General features: G+C 40.5%; 1 protein-coding gene across 1 annotated transcript; it reads right to left on the reverse strand.

The window, feature by feature from the left end:
• Nucleotides 1-16,984: 16,984 nt before the first annotated feature.
• Nucleotides 16,985-20,283, reverse strand: TIGD2 (tigger transposable element derived 2). The gene is made up of 2 exons (XM_035004517.1): nucleotides 19,985-20,283; nucleotides 16,985-19,813 (listed from the first exon to the last, which is right to left on the reverse strand). Exon 2 carries the CDS (start codon nucleotides 18,899-18,901, stop codon nucleotides 17,324-17,326), a length of 1,578 nt encoding a protein of 525 aa, XP_034860408.1. The 5' UTR covers nucleotides 18,902-19,813; nucleotides 19,985-20,283; the 3' UTR covers nucleotides 16,985-17,323.
• Nucleotides 20,284-22,768: the final 2,485 nt, after the last annotated feature.

A 22,768-nucleotide genomic window follows, 5' to 3' on the forward strand; every position in this document is an offset into this window, starting at 1 on the left:
TTTATTTTAGTTCCTTTGCCACAAAAACTCACTTTGTTGTTGTCATTGTTGTTGTTGTTCCGATCAGGAGCTCAAAGATTTAGGGATTTTTTTTTTTTTTTTGAAATCTATTTTTGAGCTGCAGTTTGCCAGTACTATCCAGTAATGGCTTTTACGTGTTTTACTCTGGGTCACAAAAAGAAACTGTAAAGCTAGGGCAGACCAGTGCATCAGTCAGAATGGACTGAATGCCCATGTGCAGAGCACAATTAAACAGCACCTCTCCTGACTCGAAATGGATAAAATATTTTCACAAGGAAGGCGGTCTCCCCTGGTCTCAGGAACATACATTAGCCTCATTTTCACACCGGGGCTTCCATAATATTGACAACAAACTTCTTAAGAGGAAAAATGTTATGTGGGGAACTCTTTATCCTTGGGTTTTAGCAAAGCAAAAGTAGAGGATATTGTACTGGATTTCTTTGTCAATACTTTAACATCAATATTTAATAAATGTGTACTTTATATGGAATAAGAGTCTAGTCGTATAATAAAAATAAGTAGTTATATAATAAAAATGAAAGAACTAAATTTTAGGTGCTCACTCTGTAAATGTAAAAAATATGCTATGCATCAGTTAACCCTTTATTAGAAGGTACGAATTTAATATTATAATTTTGGGTGAGTTACAGTTTTTATTAGGTTCAAGACACAAACACTAAAATTGACCAACTCTAAATATAGTCAGAGTTTGCTGATAAATTGTCTCTGTAAGGGAGATCTTTAGCTTTGTTGGTCAAATAGGCCTTTTCTTACCATGTGCATTACTTAATACTTATGTCTGAAAAGAAGAAATATAATATTAGTTATAATTGAATTTTTATATACTCTCATTTTTTAGAGGCCGCTTTCTATAGTGGCCTTGAATAAGAATAAATTGAAATATAGTACAGATCTGTTAAACCAGAGAATAATAATTTCACATTAAAAATTGAATTCAAGTGTGTTCAATTTTTTTGCTCCAATGGACATGAAATATTTTTCTTAAAGACTTAATGGAATATTTGCAGAACAATATTTGTGCCCAGTTTTGGCTTCAAAAGGATTATCATATCACTATGTCACCTGCAGGAGATATTGCGGAAAAGTTAAGTTATTGCTAAACAAAAAAGCAGAGCAACTATCTTTAGACTTTCAAGTCAACAAGAATGATGAAAGGGACTTCTACCATCATGGGGTTTTTTTAAAAGAGTTTATTCAAATTCAAGTTAGTTAACATACAGTGTGTTATTAGTTTCAGAGGTAGAGTCCAGTGATTCATCACTTGCATAGAACACCCAGTGCTCATCACATCAAGTGCCCTCTTTTTTTTTTTTTTTTTTAAAGATTTTATTTATTTATTTGACAGAGAGAGACACAGTGAGAGAGGGAACACAAGCAGGGGGAGCGGGAGAGGGAGAAGCAGGCTTCCTGCTGAGCTGGGAGCCCATGTGGGACTCGATCCCAGGACCCCGGGATCATGACTCGAGCCGAAGGCAGCCGCCCAACCGACTGAGCCACCCAGGCGCCCCTCAAGTGCCCTCCTTAATGCCCCTCACCCATTTACCCCATCCCCCCCACCCACCTCCTCTCCAGCAACCCTCAGTTGGTTTCCTAGAGTTAAGAGTCTCTTATCATTTGTCTCCCTCTTTGTTTTTATCTTATTTTATTTTTCCTCCCTTCCCCGATGTTCATCTGTTTTGTTTCTTAAATTCTACCATTATGTTTATAAGTGAGCAAACTGAAATCCAGAGCGATTCCAGGACTCCCTCAAGGTCATATGGCTGGTTGGGGGTTAAAGCAAGTCCACAGCATAGGTCTTCTCTGTTCCAGGCCAGCTGTTTGTCTTACAGCATTCTTTGTGATCATCAATGCAGGAAGACCAGGTGCTCTTGGCATTTTGAGCGTCTCAGTTTTTCATTCTGCAGGACTCTCCCCCTCTTTGCATTTAGCATTCCTTTTCCAAGCCCATTAAATGCTGGTAGCACCTGACCATTCCTTTTCTCCTCCAGATTTATTGAGATATGATTGACCAATAACATTGTGTAAGTTTAAGGCACATTCTTGAATGCCTTCTAGGAACAGAGTACTGCCCCGGTTAAGAAACACCACATATTTCTCAAATGATGAAGAGCAAGAGTCCCAGATGTCTCATAACATTTTTCCTGCATTCATTCCTGAATTCCCTAAGTATGCTATGGCTGTTCTTTGAAGCCAGGTGGAAAAGCTTCCTTCTAGTCTTTATATTCCCTTTGCCAATATGTGTTTAGAAATGAAAAATGAACACCACTGTGAAGCTGTAACCAGAAATGAGACCTTTCATTCCCCTTCATTTTCATGCTACTTGTGAATTTCTATACCTATTGTGAACTTGAGGAACACACACAAATATGAATTATAAGATACCACTAATACAAGTACTCATAATACTTCTGATAGACATCTTAAGTCAAAGAGAAAGTTCATGTGTATGTATATGTGAAAACTTGAAGGATTAGACATAATCCTCCTTAGTCCTCAGTGAATAAGCTAAGTCAAATAATAAAATATTCCTTTATAGTTATATAAGGGAAATATAAAATCATAATTCCGATTTGACTATTCAACATGTGAGAATTTATTCTGTGTGTGTGTGTATAGTGTGTATTTAACCAATCACATACTATTGACTGTGTGCCAGGCATGCTAAGCACTTTACATATATTAAATCACATAAGCCTCATAAGTCTTGGGAGGTAGGTCCTGTTACTATCCTCATCATACAGATGAGGAAACAGAAATGGAAAGAAAGACCACACACCTAGCATACGGCAGAGCAAGAGTTCTAACCCAGGCAGTCAGAATCCAGTCAGCCCACCTCACAATTCTGCCTCTCTACAGCACAAGAATTACATGGGGACAGAACATTATCAAAACTAATTTTAGGATTCTGGCCAAGCAGGAGAAAACCCAAAGTGGCCCCTTGCCAATCAGATGTTGTTTTGCTACATCTGAAGTAACAAGGCTTCTAGACATCTTTTTGTAGGAATTTCCTTAAAATCTGATTTTCCCAGGCTCTGGTTTTGTGACCTCAAATATCCCAGGGGAAAAAAGTAGATTAACCAAAAGAACTATATATTTGCCTTCTCATTTGTATTAATATAAGATAGTTTCACATGTGTGAATTTTTATTTTAGTGGTTAAGCTTGAATAATAAATAATAGCAGGGTTAGAATTCTTTTTTCCTTAAATTACAGACCTGTTCCATATTTTAGGAAAACCCTGTTTAGATGCTCTAATCCTCTTTCTACATACTAATGGTTTGAGCAGTTTCCATTAGGAGTAAATGATGGTGATGGAGAAAACCTTGAGCACAACTCTAGTTCCAAACAGAGAAACTTTTCTTTCAGATTGAGATTTCACACATCTAAATAAAATTAGTTCTTCCTCCTGGAAGCCAGAATATTATCCTTGCTACACTGGCAATAATAATAATTTTATATTCATTTACATATATATGGTTCCTCTCTAATTATAATCCATCAAGACAATATTTTATTGTGAGTATGTGATTGGGTTTCCATTGTGGGTGATATAAAAAAGCATTAATTTTATATTTCCAACATCTAAAACGGTGCCTGGGATGTAGAAGTTGCTTAATAATTGCTAAATAAATAAGAAGAGAGTGGCAAAGGGAACAGAGAAATTGGCCATTGTGTCTTGATCAAAATACACAAACAAGTAAAATATGCTTATATACTTTTATTATAGTTATCATCTTTTAAACTGGTTCATATAAAAATATAATTCTGGTCAGTGACATTAGACTTTAAACATCTATTTTCTATTTTATGGGATAGGAATGAGTATGAAAATGTAGTATAAATCTATAATAATTGATGAATAATGAAATCTTTTTCTATTGAGTAACATTTTATTTTCATCAATATTATTCTATTTTAACATTAAAGAAATGCTATTTTCTTCTAAAATTTCAGAGTCAATATAAACCGACAAGTCAAAGTGAGAACCCAATCCCTGATGCTCATTGATTTTAACTGATTGACAATATATAAGCCATTGTAGATTGAAGCCAAATATATATAACAATGACCCTTACTTTAGAAATCTTAGGCTATGCATCAGTAAAATATTAACCAAAAATAGAAGATCTCAAAATGAGCAAAAATACCAAATTTTACCTCTTCAATATTTTTTCCAGAGCCAACTTTGACCAGTATTTGCCCAAACCGTTTTTTTTGCCACCAAGCATCCATTCCTCCTACTAAAATATGAGGTAATGGTACTTCCAGCTTTATTTGAAAACCACTCCTCTCCCATTCTCAGCAATGCTGCTTAGAAGGGACAATTTCCTGCACTAATCCTGAGAGCTGTGGGCCCTGATTCAGTTAAGCCAGGCAGTCAGATTCATCCCATTGTCCATAGCTACGGCCTAGTGGCACACATTAGTTATCAGAGCCAAGAAGGGATGAGGAGACATTTGTTGGAGGTGGATCTGATGGTATGAGAAGAACATGGGTCTTGGGGCTCAACAATACTCTTATGTGATGAGAGGAGCCAGCTTGGGGTTGAGGTTGCCTTACAGGGAATGCCAACCCCAAAGATGGACCCTAAGAACATAGCTAGATCCTCAATGAAGCCACACCTAAAGCCAGGTTTCCCTCTGCACTGCAGAGTCTAGTGGCCAATGAACTTTCACGTTCCTCCTTTTAAACCAGTATAGGTTGGATTATAACATATGCATTACAGTGAGTCAAAATGAATACAACACCCCAATGTTAGGCTACTTTTCAAGCAGAAGCATAATGTGGAGGAAATGTAATGGTCATTCTAAGGTACTTTGTAAAATAAGATGAGAGAACAATCACTAGAATTGAGAAATATTGCTTCTAATTACATAATTATGCTATTATTTTTTATTTGAAATAAAATATGCTTTGACTTGCCATTTTGCAAAGAGCTAAAATGAACATACCTGTTTTACATTATTCTGAAAGTTATATTGTGCTTTTTTTTTTTTTAAGATTTTATTTATTTATTTGACAGAGAGAGAGAGACAGCGAGAGAGGGAACACAAGCAGGGGGAGTGGGAGAGGGAGAAGCAGGCTTCCCGCCGAGCAGGGAGCCCGATGCGGGGCTCGATCCCAGGACCCTGGGATCATGACCTGAGCCGAAGGCAGACGGTTAACGACAGAGCCACCTAGGCGCCCTTGTGCTTTTTTAATATTACCTGACTTTGAACTACATTCACAGGAGTTGGATAGAATAGATGTTTAACCCTAGTGACACAAAATCAAGAAGATGAATTATGTTTCCGTAGATCTCTGAACTCCAATAGTGGGCTTCATGTCCTTCCCCTTGTCCTAGGACTGGATCTCTGAGAGGATTTAACTACATTTGTAAAAAAAGGAAAAGTAATTCAAGCTGACAACTGAATGTCCTACTTTATACTTTTTATTTTTAAGAGGCAGCGATGTTTCAAGGTTCGCAGAATAGAGCTTGTCACTTTTGGTTAGGTTCAAATCCAGTTCCTCTAGAGGATGACGTTAATGTTGAATTTTTAAGTGTAATTAAAGATTGACAGTAAAAAAGTTAAATCTTAATATAATGTTAATTTTCAAATTGATTGATTTAGGATGTGCTTCACATGGTCCCCATTTCTCTCCCCCATTGTATTTTTCTCCATTGCCACAAAGTCTATCAGGGAGCAGGGGATCCCTCATTATAGTCATATGGGTTTTCCCTCCTTTCCTCCTTCACTTTGCCTTTTGTTCTTATTCCTATTCTTCCCCCCCCCCCTCAGCTTCCCACTCTCCCTCCCTTTCTGCCATTTCCCACTTTTCCATTAGTCAAAGAGAAGGAGGTAGAATTGGTATCTGGGAGTAATGAGACACAGTGATGGAGGAAGGGAGTCCCTCTCTTTCTGCACCACCATCACGGTTTTGTCACCGCTGGAAGGTACTAGAAATACTCTATACTCACCTTTCTTATTTTTTCATCACTCGTTATCTTCTATTTAATATTTTAAAATTGTAAAATATCACACACATACAGAAAAGCACAAAAAACATAAGAACAATTGACCCTGCTCAAATGAACCTGCTCTGACAAGGGTCACAGAAACTCAGTTATAATTACTATATTGAACGCTATAGTTTATTTTCGAACTTCTATTGAATTCCTTTTCAAATCTGCTTGATCTTTTATTTTTTAAGTCTCCTATTCCTTGCTCAGAGTTTGAAGTCTCGCTATACAAACTAAACTTTGCTATGTTTGCCTTTTATACCTAACAATTCCAGTAGATAGGGTCTAAATGGGGTCTGGTACTGTTCTCAGTTGTTTCTGCTGACTCTTACAGCTGGTGCCTTGTGAACTCTTGTTCTCTGTGAGCTATTGATCTTTGGAACTTTATCCATGGAAATTTTTGGAGGCCTGTGTTGAAGTTGTATTCCTTCAGAGAGGATTTGTGTTACTCCTACCAATGTCCTGCAAACACAGCCACCTTAAATTAAACCCTCAGTTTGATCGTCTGGGGACCACACAGATAGAGGAAATTCATATTGCAAACCTTTGAAGTCAGGCTTGTATTTACAAATTCTCAGGAAAAATGTTTCGATTCCTCCCACCCAATGCCAAGGTCAAGACAGGAAAGTTTTCTTACTGCCCCTCCTTGTCATTTCCATTTCCCTTTCACTGAAGATGTAGTCTTTTCTGGTCCCAACTTTATGGGAGATTTTCTCCTCTCTGACTTTCATTAAACAATTTTTTACTGTAATTATTTGAATAAATTATGTTTTCCCACTCTTTTATTGTAAAATCCTTGAGAATCAGAACTTTTATCTTCATCATGTATAGAGTGCTCAATATAATACTGATTCAATGTTTATTGACATTTGTGCCAGGACTATTCAGGAACTAGATATACAAAAATCGCCAAGACACTTAAGGTCCCTGCTGTCCTGGAGCTTAAATTTGTTAGGGTACATTGTTCAAAAAACTATTAGTGAAACAAATGAATGATCCAATGATGAGTAGCAAGAGGAAAGAAGAAAAGACAACTGCCAGCCACAAAAGAGGGTAAGAGTACATTTACAGAAATAGCAGCAAAAAGGACCAAAAGAAGCTGCTTAAGGAGGGCATTTTAGAACCCAATCTAGGTTCAGAGTGTCAGATAGGGCCCAAGATGAGAATAAATTGGCTTAACTGGAGTAGGGAAATCTAGCAATAGGAAGTTAAACAATTCCCCAGCAACCCTTGTAATGTTCTGGAATACCTTGCTTTTTATGTCAGCTGTGTGTACATATGTCATTTAAGAGCACTGGCAAACAAGATGATGACAGTCACTCTGAGGGGTGCATTCTCCAACTTTTCCCTCAAAGGATAGGGACCTGCTCATCTCTCTCTGCATTTCAATCCCCCTTTTTTATTCTTGATTCTTCAAACATTGACACTTCTGCTTTTCCACTTATGTGTGCCTTCTCAGTCTCCATTTTTTTCCTCAAGGCTACCTTGAAATTGGTGGTAATTGTTCTAATGAGATGACTCTTGTTGGGCTGCTAGATAGCTTCAGGGTAGGGGCTGGTTGCGTTGATTAGAAGCTTGGAAACTTTGGCCCCACCCCAACTTCCGGGGGAAGGGAGAAGGGCTGAAGATTGAGTTAATCATCAATGGCCAATGATTTAGTCAATCATACCTACATGATTAAACCTTCATAAAAATTTTTAAAGAAGAGGGTTTAGAAAGCTCCTAAATTTGCAAACACATCTATGTGCCAGGAGTCTGGCACATAAAACTCCACAGGGAAAGAGGCTCCTGTGCTCAGGACTCTGGTGGACCTCACCCTAAGTATCCCTACATCTGGCTGTGCATCTATATCTTTTATAATAAACTATAATAGTAATGGTATGGGTGTGGAAAACCCCAGCTTTGTAACCAAGCCAGACAGAAGTGGGTAAGCTTAGTAGGGACCTAATACCTACAACTAGCATCAAAAGTGAAGACAGTCTTGTGGAATGGAGCCTTTAAACCTGTAGAGTTTAACTCTGGATAGTTAATATCAGAATAATAAAACATCCAGTCAGTGTCAGGAGGGAAAAAAAAATCCTCAGCCAGCCACCAAACTTTACACTGTTAGTTCTAATTACACCTTTGATAAACAAGTTGAAATCATATCAGTTTGTTACTAGAATATGACCTGCATTGCTCATATTCATTCTCCCTATCCCACCATAAAGACAACTAATTTCTTCAAGGGCAAGTTTATATTCTACTTGTAATGAGAAGCCTTCCCAGATCCTCAACAAAGTTTACCTCTCTCTCTCATACTTTTCTTTCTTTCTTTTTTTTTTTTTTTAAGATTTTTATTTGAGAGAGAGAGAGCATGAGTAGGGGGGAAAGGCAGAGAGAGAAGCGGAGTCCCCATTGAGCAGGGAACCTGACGTGGGGCTCAATCCCAGGACCCTGAGATCATGACCTGAGCTGAAGGCAGACACTTAACCGACTGAGCCACCCAGGCACCCCTCATACTTTTATTTCTTATAATGTATCTTTAATCATGGCACTTTCATAATCCGCTTTGTGTTAGAGTATGCAAGGAATGCACAAAGAACAACAACAAGAATTATTATATAGGGACATCCTACAAAATAACTAACCGGTACTCCTCAAAACTGTCAAGGTCATCAAAAACAAGTAAATTTTAAGCAACTGTTACAACCAAGAAGAGCTTAAGGAGATATTAAAACCAAAAGTAATGTGGTTTCCTGGATAGGATCCTGCAACAGAAAAAGGACATTAGGTTAAAACTAAGGAAATCTTGGGGTGCCTGGCTGGCTCAGTCTGTAGAGCATGTGACTGTTGATCTCACGGTCATGAGCTGAAGCCCCACATTGGGTGTAGAGCTCACTTAAAAAAAAAAAAAACTAAGGAAATCTGAATAAATTATTTTTAAAAAACCTATTATGTATGTTATATGGATAGACCAAATAAACAAGGAAAACATGCTATTCTTTTTTTTTTTTAAGATTTTATTTATTTATTTGAGACAGAGAGAGTGAGAGAGACAGAGAGCACATGAGAGGAGGGAGGGTCAGAGGGAGAAGCAGGCTCCCTGCCGAGCAGGGAGCCCGATGTGGGACTCGATCCTGGGACTCCAGGATCATGACCTGAGCCGAAGGCAGTCGCTCAACCAACTGAGCCACCCAGGCGCCCGAAAACATGCTATTCTTCAACAATCTGGAAACCTCTTATCAAGATTAATTCACATATGAATCATTAGGATATATCATTAGTAGGGCCAATAAAACCACTACTTAGCTACACTTTGATAGTTCTACAATTTATCCTATATATTTAAATAAAACAAAGCCACATGCCTTTTAAAAACATTCTGTAATTCCCTAAATCAGTGAAACATAAGTGTGTGTGAGCAATTGACAGTATTATGAAATAAGACTTCTGAAGCTAGATTATCTTTTTAATATCTAACTTTTGCATATTCACATGTAATATATAATTATGCTTTTATTTTTATTTTTTATTTGTATTTTTTTTAAGATTTTATTTATTTGTCAGAGAGAGAGAGAGCATAAGCGGGGGGACAGGCAGGCAGAGGGAGAAGCAGGTTCCTTGCTCAGCAAGGAGCCTGATGTGGGACTCAATCCCAGGACCCTGGGATCATGAACTGAGCCGAAGGCAGATGCTTAACCAACTGAGCCACCCAGGCACCCTATAATTATGTTTTTATAAATATAAATTTACTAACTGGAAAATTTGTATGTACACCATTATTTTATTTTCAAAAGGAAGGCAAAATTAACACAAAAAGTTTTTATCATATTTCATGGAATCTAAACAATATTTTATATATCTCTTTTTTTAAGATTTTATTTATTTATTTGAGAGAGAGAGAATGAGAGACAGAGAGCATGAGAGGGAAGAGGGCAGAGGGAGAAGCAGACCCCCCGCTGAGCAGGGAGCCTGATGCGGGACTCGATCCCGGGACTCCAGGATCATGACCTGAGCCAAAGGCAGTCGCTTAACCAGCTTAGCCACCCAGGCGCCCTATATATCATTTAAAAAGAAAAAAATGCTGTCAACTATAATTATAAGATGCTATTGATTGTAAGAAGTATCCCAATTTGGAGGCACCTGGGTAGCAGAGGGGGTTAAGCTTCCAACTCTTAGTTTCAGCTCAGGCTGTGATCTCAGGGTGAGATCGAACCCTGCATCAGGCTCCATGCTGGGTGCCGAGTCTACTTAAGCCTCTCTCTCCCTCTGCCCCTCCCCCCCAAATAAATAAATAAATCTTTAAAAAAAAGAAGTATCCCAATTTCATAAATAATAAAATGTGTATCTTAGAATCAATGAAATCTAGTTTTTCTCATGGTAGATATGAATTTATTATATATGTGCCTGTTTAACTGATATGAGCCTATTTATAGAACTGAAGATTTGTACAGTGCAGGAAAAACCCTTGCATTCTCTAGTTTTTACAGAAAAGAATTAGATATTTTATGTGCTATAGGTGAAATATCTTATTAATCCACTGAGGAGACACAAACTCCCCCAAATGTTAAAGTCAATGGGCAAATGGCCCCAAAAAGCTGACTAACAGAAAATGGAAATACTACCCTACTCCTTGTCCCACAATTACAATTATTTAAAAAATACAACCATCTTTGTGAGTCAGCTTTGTGTTGTGATTATTTTGAAATAGCTTAAAGGATATTAGTTCGTATTAAATCACATAGATTATCGAAGTTCCTATTGAATTAAACTTTGAAGCAAAATTTTTAAAGCCAAAAAGGAATTAAATAAACCATCTAGGCTATCATCTTAAATTAACACACTAAGTTTATGTGCATAACGTCAGACATTTCTCATTAAGAAAAAGGTATCTTTAAAACTTTATGACAGGGGTGCCTGGGTGGCTCAGTTGGTTAAGCGACTGCCTTTGGCTCGGGTCATGATCCTGGAGTCCCAGGATCAAGTCCCGCATTGGGCTCCCTGCTCAGCAGGGAGTCTGCTTCTCCCTCTGACCCTCCTCCATCTCATGTACTCTCTCTCTCTCATTCTCTCTCAAATAAATAAATAAAATCTTTTTAAAAAAATTAAAAAATTAAAAAAATAAAAGATTCTCTCTCCCTCTCCCGCTCGTTCTCTCAAATAAATAATCTTTAAAAATAAATAAATAAATAAAATAAAACTTTATGACCAAAAAAATTGCCTTGGTAAATGAGAAAAACTATTTGCCTTAAGTTTATTTTGTCTTTTTTTAGGCTCATAGGTAATTGTGTTTTCTTTGTAAATAAGCTCCAGAAGATCAACATATTCTGAAATGGAAGAAAGAATTAGGTATCATTTTTGTTAGTCTTAGAAGAAATTAGATGTGATTTGGTTAAGAGTTCAGCTGTTAAGATTCCCCATGAGAATAACAGCACTTTTGTAGAGGTTACTTCATAGGTTAATGAGGCTACTTTACATTCAGTTTTTCTCTTCTAACTTAAAAAAAAGTTGTGTTCCAAAATCTCATGGATTTCTTTAATATATGTGCAGTAACTCTAATATATCCTTCAGTGATTTAATTAGCTATAGTGGTAATAGCTGATAATCTCATCACAGTGTCACTATGAAAATAAAAATCTCCATGAGATTTTTATTCTGGTCTATGTCCAAAGTTGTAGGGATATTCACATATCACACCTAAAGTGCCACAAAGGAACTACACTAAATGTGTTCATATCCATTTTTACGTTGAGTACAAATGTGGAAAACAGTATTTCTTACACACTTTATTATGCATTTATAATACCTTTTGTTTCTGGCTTTCCAAATTATACTAAACAAGTACGTTCTTGACATGAGCGTGAAAGCTAGGTGGGCTTGGCGTGACGGGAACAAGGAGAAACAGTGAGGAGCTGCCAACATTGATGGGCTCCAGCACCCCCTGAGTGATTTCTATGCAGAAAGGATGGTGGCCACAGTGTCGACATGTAGAGACATGGCGGGATCCACCCTCCATCCCCAGGCCTGATCTTTTGATCCGAAGGGAATTAAAAAGATGCCCTCATGATGACTGCACCATCAGTTGCGTGGAGCTTCATTCAAGGATTTTCTGAGCCTGATGGATTTACAATGATGCTCAACCACCTGAGGAATAATACTAGTGGAAGCTTTCTCTGGAATTACACATACCCAACACACTTCTGGATGCTAAAAGTGGTTTTTTTTGTTTTTTTTGTTTTGTTTTTTAAAGTTTTTTTTTATTCTTATGTTAACCCCCATACATTACATCATTAGTTTTAGATGAAGTGTTCCATGATTCATTGTTTGTGCATAACACCCAGTGCTCCATGCAGAATGTGCCCTCCTCAATACCCACCACCAGGCTAACCCATCCTCCCACCCCCCTCCCCTCTAGAACCCTCAGTTTGTTTTTCAGAGTCCATCGTCTCTCATGGTTCGTCTACCCCTCCGATTTCCCCCGCTTCATTCTTCCCCTCCCGCTACCTTCTTCTTCTTTTTTTTTTCTTAACATATATTGCATATTGTTTCAGAGGTACAGATCTGAGATTCAACAGTCTGGCACAATTCACAGCACTTACCAGAGCACATACCCTCCCCAGTGTCTATCACCCAGTCACCCCATCCCTCCCACCCCACCCCCCACTCTAGCAACCCTCAGTTGGTTTCCTGCAATTAAGAATTCCTCGTATCAGTGAGGTCATATGATACATGTCTTTCTCTGTTTGACTTATTTCACGCTAAAAGTGGTTTTAAGAAAGGCTTTGTCTGAGTACCTCATAGATTCCTGCAGCCCAAGAGGAAACAGAGGACCACAGCTTCCCTCAAGGGCTGAGATTTCTGACCTTGCCTCAGACCGGAATGTTTGGTTGGGTCCCTGCGACCTCCCTTTGGAGGCTCCCTGTGAAACAGGTGAAGTATTACACTTCACAGGATTGGTGTTGAGGATCACGAAATATATGTTGATTTGTATAACACTCAGCATTGTGCCTGGCACATAGCAGACACTCAGCCCATGAACTGGGGACACTCTTTGTCCTCCAGGAGAGACAGAACTTCAATAAGAGATTTCCCACCTGTGTCAAGGAGGCAGGCGCTGTGCTGGAATCCAGGACGAAGTAGAACAGAGATTACAATCCAGCTCTTGGAGGCTCATTGTCTAGAGGGAGCCCATATCCTTGGCCACCAGGCCACATTGTCTGGAGCTGAGAGGAGTAACTTCTACTCCCTTCCTGGTCACTGTGTGACTCTGGGCAGATCAACTCCTTTCTCTGGTCATTGGTGGGGAAACCATCTACTTTCTCTCTTACATTGGGACACTTGAGAGTAAAGAGGGCACTATAACACTTACCCTGGGGGAACTAGTGTAAACTGGGACGTTGCACGGCAAGCCAGGCCCAGGGACCCCTGGACTCATCAGTTGGAGGGACACAGTGCTGTTGGTGCTGCTGCTAGTACTGCTCACGCTGCTTCGTGACTGGGTCCAAATCTACCCTCACTTCCCCCACTGAATTTGCACAGGCAGTTTGCATTTCTTCTTTTAGCTCACAAGCTTATCATCTCGCAAGTATGCCTTCAGCTGCTTGGAAGAACCCATTTCTCTTTGAGCCCTGTTATCTGAGACTGCAGCTGGAGCAGGCCCCACCTGTTTTTGGTTTTTACTAATGGGCTCCTGTGATGGACAGCACGCACTGTAGTCCTAGGAGCCTGGGGGGCTCAGCACTGCCATCTAAGTCATGCAGACACCCCAGCCAGCATTCCCAGTGATGAGGGGTGCCCAGGCCCCCTAGAGGTCTGGACAGTCACTGTGAAAGAAGAGCTGTGACTCATTCTCTGGGCCAACCCTGGAGACCAGGGTTCACAATCAACAGCCACAGGGTTGCCTAATAGCTGGTGTTTGTAAAAGCTTGGAGTGTGTCTATATAACCTACCAGCCTTTTGCATTTGAAGAAACAGGTTCAGAGAGGTTCAGAAAGCTGCCAAGGTTATCTAGGGAGAAAGTGAAGAAGCTGGTGTTTACATTCCAGTTTGTTCGCCTTCAAAACCCTGTTCGGCCAGTGTTTCTCAGTGTGCCAATGAGGTATGCAAGATGATTTTAGGTTTCAGATGGCCAAGTGGTTAAAAATGATTGTTTGATATTTACCTTAATTTGAACGAGAAAAAGACCACAATTGGCACACAAGACTTGTGACTTTGCAGAGATCATTGCTTAGGAGGTAGGTAAAATATATATTTAAATAAGAAAAGGTCAACTTTGCAAAAATATCCAGGTAGGAAGTGGACACAGCCTTCCTGAAGACCTCCATTTGGGTAGTGCAAGTCCTGGCTTTGATTTATGTGGCTCTAGCCATATCACTGGAGGGACAGTGTTTCGAGCCTGTGACTTAAGTAGCGGTGTACTGCTTCGCATCAACTGTGCCATTTAGTCCACTATGATCCCCCCTAAATCCGGAAAATTCATAATGAAGTGACGGTACAGCTCAGCCTGAAGCTAGAGTGAAAACAAAAAGAGTTATCAAATAAGAGTGCCAGTAAGAGTATAATTCTGCTTAAATTGACTGTGTCTATTGATCTGGGCCTTGCCAACTCTTCTATATTGAGAGCACCCAAAGTTTTCCAATCAACCCCTATATTACTGAGATTGAATTATGAAACAGTAAATATTCCCACTGCACTTTTTTTTTTAAGTATACTCTTAATTGACACTTTCCATTTGGTCTGAATTTTTAGTCTTTCAAATCCTCTAAAAAATACGAACTTGTATAGGGCGCCTGGGTGGCTCAGTTGGTTAAGCGACTGCCTTCAGCTCAGGTTATGATCCTGGAGTCCTGGGATCGAGTCCCGCATCGGGCTCCCTGCTCAGTGGGGAGCCTGCTTCTCCCTCTGCCCTCTTCCCTCTCGTGCACTCTGTCTCTCATTCTCTCTCTCAAATAAATAAATAAAATCTTTAAAAAAAAAAAATACAAACTTGTATAAATGGTAACCAAGTCAGAATTTGTGACTATTTAAAGTACACAAAGTCAAATGAGAGCACATTAGTTCTGTGCTTCTCGAACTAGGATACATTAAGGAGCAGGTGGTTTACCAAGATAACACAACATATCTTCCCAGAAGATACAATTAATATATAACCTGGAAGAGGGAAAGGATTTTTGTATTACAATTGATTATGGAATTCGAATGCACAGTTTATATTAGCATCTATGATAAAACACAGGATTAAACCATTTTAATGTCATAATTGAAGGGAATTTGAGAAGTTCTTGTTAGCAAAATGCTCTGTGAAAAATGCAAAGCAACATTCAAATGTGTCTTTACCATTACCAGGTTTCAGAATCCCTTAGTTTCCAAGAAGCAAAATAGCCTCAGGACTCATCCGTGTAGTCTTCATTTCCTCAGGCCTATCCAATAATTGAAATTGTGTAAAATGAGGAAGGTGTGTTAATACATGAATTTTCCCAAAGAAAGTGGATTTTTAGTGGTTTTCTGAAACAGCTTTTCTTGAACCAAAGCCTCAGCTCAAAAAGGCAGAACCCTGTGCTCTAATGACAGCTTCGTGAAGAATGGTCAGGGGCTCTAAAATTTCAAATCAATCACAACAAAACTCCATATATATGGCTGGGCTTAATTACTATAACCAGGGTTTTCCTTCACGTTTCTTTTGCTCTGAATTTTTCCACTGATCCTATGTTACTGTAATGTGATAAAATATTTCAAATGTCCTGCTTACTATCTTATCTACTTTAAAGGTATTTTATTACTTCAGTGAATTATGCCAATACTAGTAACATAGATTCTCTTCTATGAACAACGCCAACATCTGTTTATTTTATTAGCAGGCCAGGGAGCGAAGAAATTACAATTCCATTCCCATTTCGTTTGTAATTCAACCTAAGATGTCTCAAATGCGCCTGCATACCTCACTGTGCCTAGCAGTAGATGGTCAGGAAATGACTTCTAAATTGGATTAACCTTTCAGTTTTCACTGAAATAAATTATTATTGTATTTCAACCGAAGCTAGTTACTTGTCTTTGATCTCACTTCCCTTTAAAGGGTTTTCCCAATGCAGCAACATCACAGTTGAGTCACACACCGGATCTGTTCAGCCTAACTTCCGAAACTCATAGTTTCAGCAACTCTGTAACAAGACCTAACACTCAATGAATAAGTCAGAGTAAGTCCTTCTTCTGAACCAGGTCCTGTTCTAAGCCCATATTACTTAAAATCCATATATTAAAATCATTTGCTCCTCAGAAAAACTCTCTAAGGCACGTGTTCCTATTTTACATATGGGTTAAATAACTTGCCCATAGTGCCTTTCTCATGTTCTGTTTAGTCAGTCCACCATTCATGAGATGGATGGTTCCACAAATTACATGTATGCTTATGTTCAGTATCCTCACAAAAAAATAAGCTATAAAAATTTAATGACATACTTTGTAAGCTTTTAAGTGTTACATAAATCTCAAACAGCTTAATAAAGAGAAAAACTATTGATAGATCTATACTAAAAAGGATCCAAATAAAAAATAATAAGATTAACTCTTACCTCTTCTAATTACAATAGTTTGGGAACTGAAATCTATTTTTCTGGAATAGGGATGGCATTCTTTCCAAACTATGAAGGTACTCTCCCTACTGTCAGATGGAATAAAAGTGAAGTGCAAGCCCTTTCCCTGGAGACATTTTATATTTCTTCTTCCTTCATTATACTCAGAGATGGCCAAACTGAATTGCTGACTGCCCAAATACTGTTTGTATAGAATGCCATATTCAAGCTTGAGACTGCTTTCCTTTATTTCTCTGCTTCCACAGTGAAATACTTCGAGCGTAATTTTTGCTAAGTTCTAAAAATTTCAGCAGGTAAAAACATCACGGAAATGGAAATTTACCCCCAACACATTTCATTTGGAAACTGAAGTTCAGTGAAAGTCATAAAAATTCAATTTAAGTAAGATTTATTGATTGCCTAGACTGTGCATGGTTGTCTACTAGACACAATGAAATTCAGGCACAAAACAGACACAAGATCCCTGGCCTCAGGTACCTTATGATCTAACTAGTATAATACAGCTTAGAAACAGTAAACAAACAAGTTACATGGCAATGCTCACTTACTAGAATCAACATTAAAGAGCAGTAATTTAAGTAATCCAAAATGGTGTCTAATCCTAAAATCATTTATAAAATGCATTAAGCCTTGAAATCCACAGCACTTCAGACATGATAATGAAGTTCCACTGCAGATAAAGTCACAAAGATTTACATTTAAGGGTATTATTAATGATTTTTGTTATTTTGGATCTTCTGTTTTCTTCTTATTATCGTTCGAAGCCTCCGTAATACCAGTTTATCAGACAGAAGCATGTCATCTTGTTGTTCTAGGTAATCCAATAAATTCTCGGTCCATTCAAGTGCAGCTTTATGGCTAATATGCTTCTCTGGATTCAGATCTGCTTTTCTAGTCTTATTGGAATGCTTTTGTTCTGCAGGCTTGGCCTGGTCCTCAGCACCTTCACTGTCAGTTAGCACCTGACAGCTTGAATCATTACTCCGAGATTCAAACCACTGATCAATATTTTCAATGTCAACGTGTTCACAGTCTTCTGTATTCTGTAAAACCGTTGCTAAGTTAGCTGCTAAAATGGCTCCTTCATCAATGTTCATGCCTGAATTCTCTTCATTGCTAGGGAAAAGTTTTTTCCAGGCTTTGGTTATGGTACTTGATTTTACCATGTTCCAAGCTCTTGATACTTCATAAATTGCATCCAACACTGTCAAGTTCTTCCAAAACATTTTCGGGTCAATTCCCTCACCCATGTATTTCTGGAGAAGTCCTGCTCGGTAGTATCTTTTTACTGTGGCTAGAACTCCCTGACTCATAGGTTGAATTAGACTTGTGACATTTGGTGGCAAATATTTCACAATTATTCTGCCATCATCTGAACTCAATAATTCTTCATTTGGATGTGCTGGGGGGAAATCCAAAAGAAGCACTGCTTTTTCTAGAAGCCCCTGAGACTTCAGATGCTTCTGCACCTGTGGCACAAAGTATTTTTCAAACCACTGTCTGAAAACAGAATGTTCTATCCATGCACTTTTTTGACTGAAATAAGTGACAGGAAGGTTTGAAAGGTCAGCTCCTTTGAATGCACGGGGTTTTTTTGCTTTTCCCACAACACAAAGATTAAGTTTGTGTAAACCAGTGGCATTTGCACAACACATAATAATGATTCTCTCTCTGCTTGACCTATAACCAGAAGTATTTTGCTCAGTTTCAAGAGCTAATGTCCTTGATGGTAGACATTTCCAGAACAATCCAGTTTGATCAGCACCATAAATTTGCTCTGGTTGTAGATTCTCTCTCTCAACGAACTCCTGAAAGTTACCGCAAAATTCACTGGCAGCAGTTTCATCTCCTTTTAACTTTGTTCCTTTACCAGCAGCCTTTGGAATACCATGGCGCTGCTTAAACCGAGTTAGCCAGCCAGATGACGCATTAAAATCACCTTCCATCCCCAGAGCATCAAAAAAGAATTTGGCTTGTTTTGCACAAATTGTTCCAGACACTGGAATCCCATCTGTTTTCTGTTGGTTAAACCACTCTATCATAACCCTATCCAGTTCCTCATATGTTGATGACTTCATTGATTTACGTTTGGATACCCCACTTGTAGGATCTGAACTGTTTGCATAGTTTATAATCCTTTCTTTATTCTTTTTAATATCACGAACTGTGGATTCACCAATTCCATACAGCACAGAAAGCTTTTTGAAAGAGATGCCTTCCTCAAGTTTCTTAATAATGTCAAGCTTGTCCTTAATTGTCAACACCACACGCTTACGTTTCCCCAACATTTTAAGTGTCTAATATTTTAAGCAATTACTAGAACAAGATATTTAACAACTTAGACTTGGATACAATGAGCCTAGAAAATGGGTTTTTAAGATCCCTTCCCTGTCCCCCCTGGACCTAGATGGGTGGTGTGCTGGCCAATTTCCAAGCCAGGCCTATGTGACTCTGTTCACTTTGCAGTTTTAAAGCCTACAAAGGTCTTTCAACAAGCACTAGTTTTCATTAAACCTATCTCCTTTCTTCCTCCTTAGTTTAAGGTCTTTTCCTGTACCGCACTCTTAGAGGAGATTGCAACCAATACCGTACCAGCAAGGACTCTAAAACAGTCCTATTGTGAATTCAGTTCTTCCCATAATTACAGGTGAGATTCTTTGCTAAAGGAACTAAGACTCAGGTGGGACTATTTTGGGAAATGTGCTAGGGAATAGTTTAAGAGAGGACTTGTAAACATGACATATAGGAAAAAAAAAAAGGAAAAACTCATCCCTTGACCTTTGTCTTTGTCAGGCAGTGCACTGTATGGAATACTGCCTCTTCTGGGCAGGACTGCTAGAGATCATTCGAGTGAGTGGTTATGAGAATCACAGGCAAGCGAGGTAAAGCAAGCTGGGCAGAAGTGAGCAGTGCAAATAAGGTGAAAATGGACAAGCAGAAAACTGTGTACTTTAACATGACACAAACTTATACCTAATGTATTTGGCAACTGGAAAGGCAAAAGGTGGACAAGAGGTGGTGTCACATGATTAAAGAAAGCATTAAAAACTTCACTGGTAGAAATCAGAACTCATGGTAGAGGGTATGAGGTGGAAGGCTCAGTGAAGATGTTAAAATAATCCTGGTGAAAGATGATCCTCGATGGGCCAACAGAAGTAGTTCCTGTGGGGAGCTGTATAAGCACTCGGTGCCTCCGAAACCTAAAGGAAAATACCAAAAATATTTTTTTTCAATATCAGGGTCTGTGGCATTACTCATATCTATCCTGCAACTGTACTGAGAAAATTAACGCCTATCAGTGTGATGACAAAATCCGACAAATAATGCTTTTAGGCATTATGTGGAGTGACAGCGGGACCTGAATTGCCTACCTCCTGAAATTAAGAGGTCAGAGACAAGCCGTGTTAGCGAGGGCCTCTCCCCGCAGGGCGAGCTCCGGAGCGCGGGACGTCTTTGCTCACGCGGAGGGAGCCCGGATTCCTCCGTGGACGCCGGCGACCAGGGTGTCACCGCCGCAGCGAGCGAGCGAGCGCCTGGCCAAGGGGCGCCAGCCAGCGGGCCGGAGGCATCGCTCTCCGCCAGACAGCGCGGCGGCCAGACTGCCCTGAAAGCAAATGGAGTCTCTAGAGGGAAGCTGACACTGGTGGCGCGGCAGCGGCAGCGGCAGCGAGGGGCAAGCGTCGCCGCCGGAGCCGGAAGGCGGGGGATTAGGGTGCACGCGCGCGCCCCCGCAGGAACGCTGTGTCGGCGAGGGGGCGGGGCCTGCGCGGGCGAGTGCGCGCGGCGCGGGGGCGGAGTCCCCAGTGAGAGGGCGGGAGAGAGTGGGAGAGGGCGGGAGGGGGCGGGCGGGGGCGGGGCCGCTGCTGCAGCGTCTCTAGGCGCCGCGTGGGTTTCGCTGATGGCCTGGCTGCTCCGGCCTGCCGACTATTTCGCAAACCAGCAGGGGGCGGTACAAGTCCACCCTGTCTGGCCCTTCTTTCAGTGGCTCGCCTCTGCGGGCGAGGCTTCCTCCACTCTCAGGTGGAATAAAAATCGCACCCTCTGAGGGCTCCCGAGAAAGCTGCGCATCCTCAGGTGCCACGAGCGGGATGCGAACGAGGCTGGGCGAGCGCACGTGGAGCGTGTTTACAAATAGAGGCCGCTGCACCCGCACCTCCCAGCGCCCGCCAGCTGGGACTGGACCAGTCGGAGCAAAGATCAGGAGCAAAGGTAGGAGCGAGCGGACGGGACTGCTGGCCGAGTGCAGGAAGGCTGGCTCCCTTTGGGGACCGGGTCCAGGAGAGGAGCTAGGGCTTACACTCTGCAACACCTACCTGAGCAAGCCCGGGGTCCCTGAGGCGCAGCAGGGGTTGTTCAAACTGGGTATCGACTATTTCCACCCTGGTTGCACTGCTCCAGGGTTTAAGTCACCGTTACTACAGAAGCGGACCCTGTGCAACACCGACTGCACCTTGGAGACGCGTGAGTCTGTGCGAGGCTCCCTCATGAATTTCCTGCCACCCCTTTACTCCGTCTGCTTCTCGGTAATAATAAGGGAACTGCAGTTTGACAAAGAGTCCCTTGATTTATTTTAAGTGGAGATACCATTCGTTTCTATTTTGGCATTCTAAATGGACCGAATGCCAGCACCTGTCCATTAATAACCTTTGCGATGAACCATGCTTTCTCCCCCTTCCCAGACTTGGTTCCTTGTGGGGCCCTCGGAGCCTTCCCAGGGGAAGGGAGTGACTGCATCTTCATCCTGCAGCACCTGTTTACCAAGGAAACGCATTTAGCCTTTTCTTTCTGTCTTGTGTGTGTGCGCCCCTGTGTGCAATACTTTGAAAAATGGAAAAGCCTAAAGTTTCTCCAAGACCTGAGCACAAATGTCTAGCCATTTTCGTTAACATAAAGTAGCACAGTAATTCGTCATTTATTTGCAAAGGCCATATTGTTGCTAAAAACGTTTCCAAGGGGAACTGACCTGAGCATTAATACTGCAGCAAAGAGATGCTCCTTGTAAGCCTCTGACTCCCCCGCCCAAACGGCTCAGTTGCCTTTCTGAAAATCGCAGCTGTGTTGTATCTGGCATGATGGAAAAATCTTTGATCTCCTAGTTATGCTGTGAAGTGGCTTTTGACAAATACCTGCTTTTCCTAAAGGTAGATCTCCCCCCCTCCCCGATCCTTCCCCCGATATATCAACCAGGCAGTTTTGGCATTTTTGGTTGACTCTTTTGGGTAAAGTACAACTTTATGCTAGTTTTATATCACTTTTAAAAGTTTGCCTTTCCGCCCCTCACAGTTGTAAGAAGCGTGAAAACAGTTGTATCTGATACATTATCCATTCCTCATACGGGAAGAGAGCTGACATTTACGGAGTGCTAACCAACGGAGGTGGCATGTAAGCAGATGTTAGCAGCCTGGCTTTCCCCTTGCCCGCCAGCCTACTGGCGTTCCTGGGTCCTTTATATATTTAAATAAAATGAACCCCGACTCTTCTCTCCCTTCGCTAATATCTCTGGGGTTTAATTTCCTTCCAGATACCACTTGGATCATTTTCCTGTTTCTGCTGATTCTCCAGCTTGTCGGTGCCTTTATCTCTTAGAGCTGTTCCCTTTTCATCACCTTGTGTAAGTTCAGATCTGGAACGTGGCCCACATGCCTTGATTTCCTCAAAACACCTCACACAAGGCAGTTGTATTTAGTAGACTTTGAGATTTTACCCTAGACAGCTGTGTCTTTACAGAAGCTAATTTTCTCTACTTCCTTTTTGTTAGGGGGGGAGGGGTTGCTAGTTGTGGCATATTAATTTATATTAAAGTACAAGAGTGGGAGGCGGGGGAGGACCTTACAATAGAATGTGTTCTATTAGGAGCCAGGGTGGCCACAGGTAACTTCTTATCATCCACTCTTCTCTTTGGGTCACAGCTTCAGTCTGTCTTCTATGCCATCCTCTCCTTTCTCCAACATTTTTCTGTCTCGGGGTCGCCTCTCGCCTTCCCTCTCAACTGTGTGTGAAATCTTAAAGATTCTTTTTCCTTTATCATACAAATTTGTATTTTGTTTTTTTCTAACTGTCCCTTACCATTCACTGCAGTTTATTCTCTAATCAGAAGACATTTCACTCCTTAGGGAATCCTGCCACCAGGATCTCTTTCCTTCTAGGTTCTTGTG

The sequence above is a fragment of the Mirounga leonina genome, unplaced genomic scaffold (assembly GCF_011800145.1).
Source record: "Mirounga leonina isolate KUSES-001 unplaced genomic scaffold, KU_Mleo_1.0 Mir_129, whole genome shotgun sequence".
NCBI classification, from domain to species: domain Eukaryota; kingdom Metazoa; phylum Chordata; class Mammalia; order Carnivora; family Phocidae; genus Mirounga; species Mirounga leonina.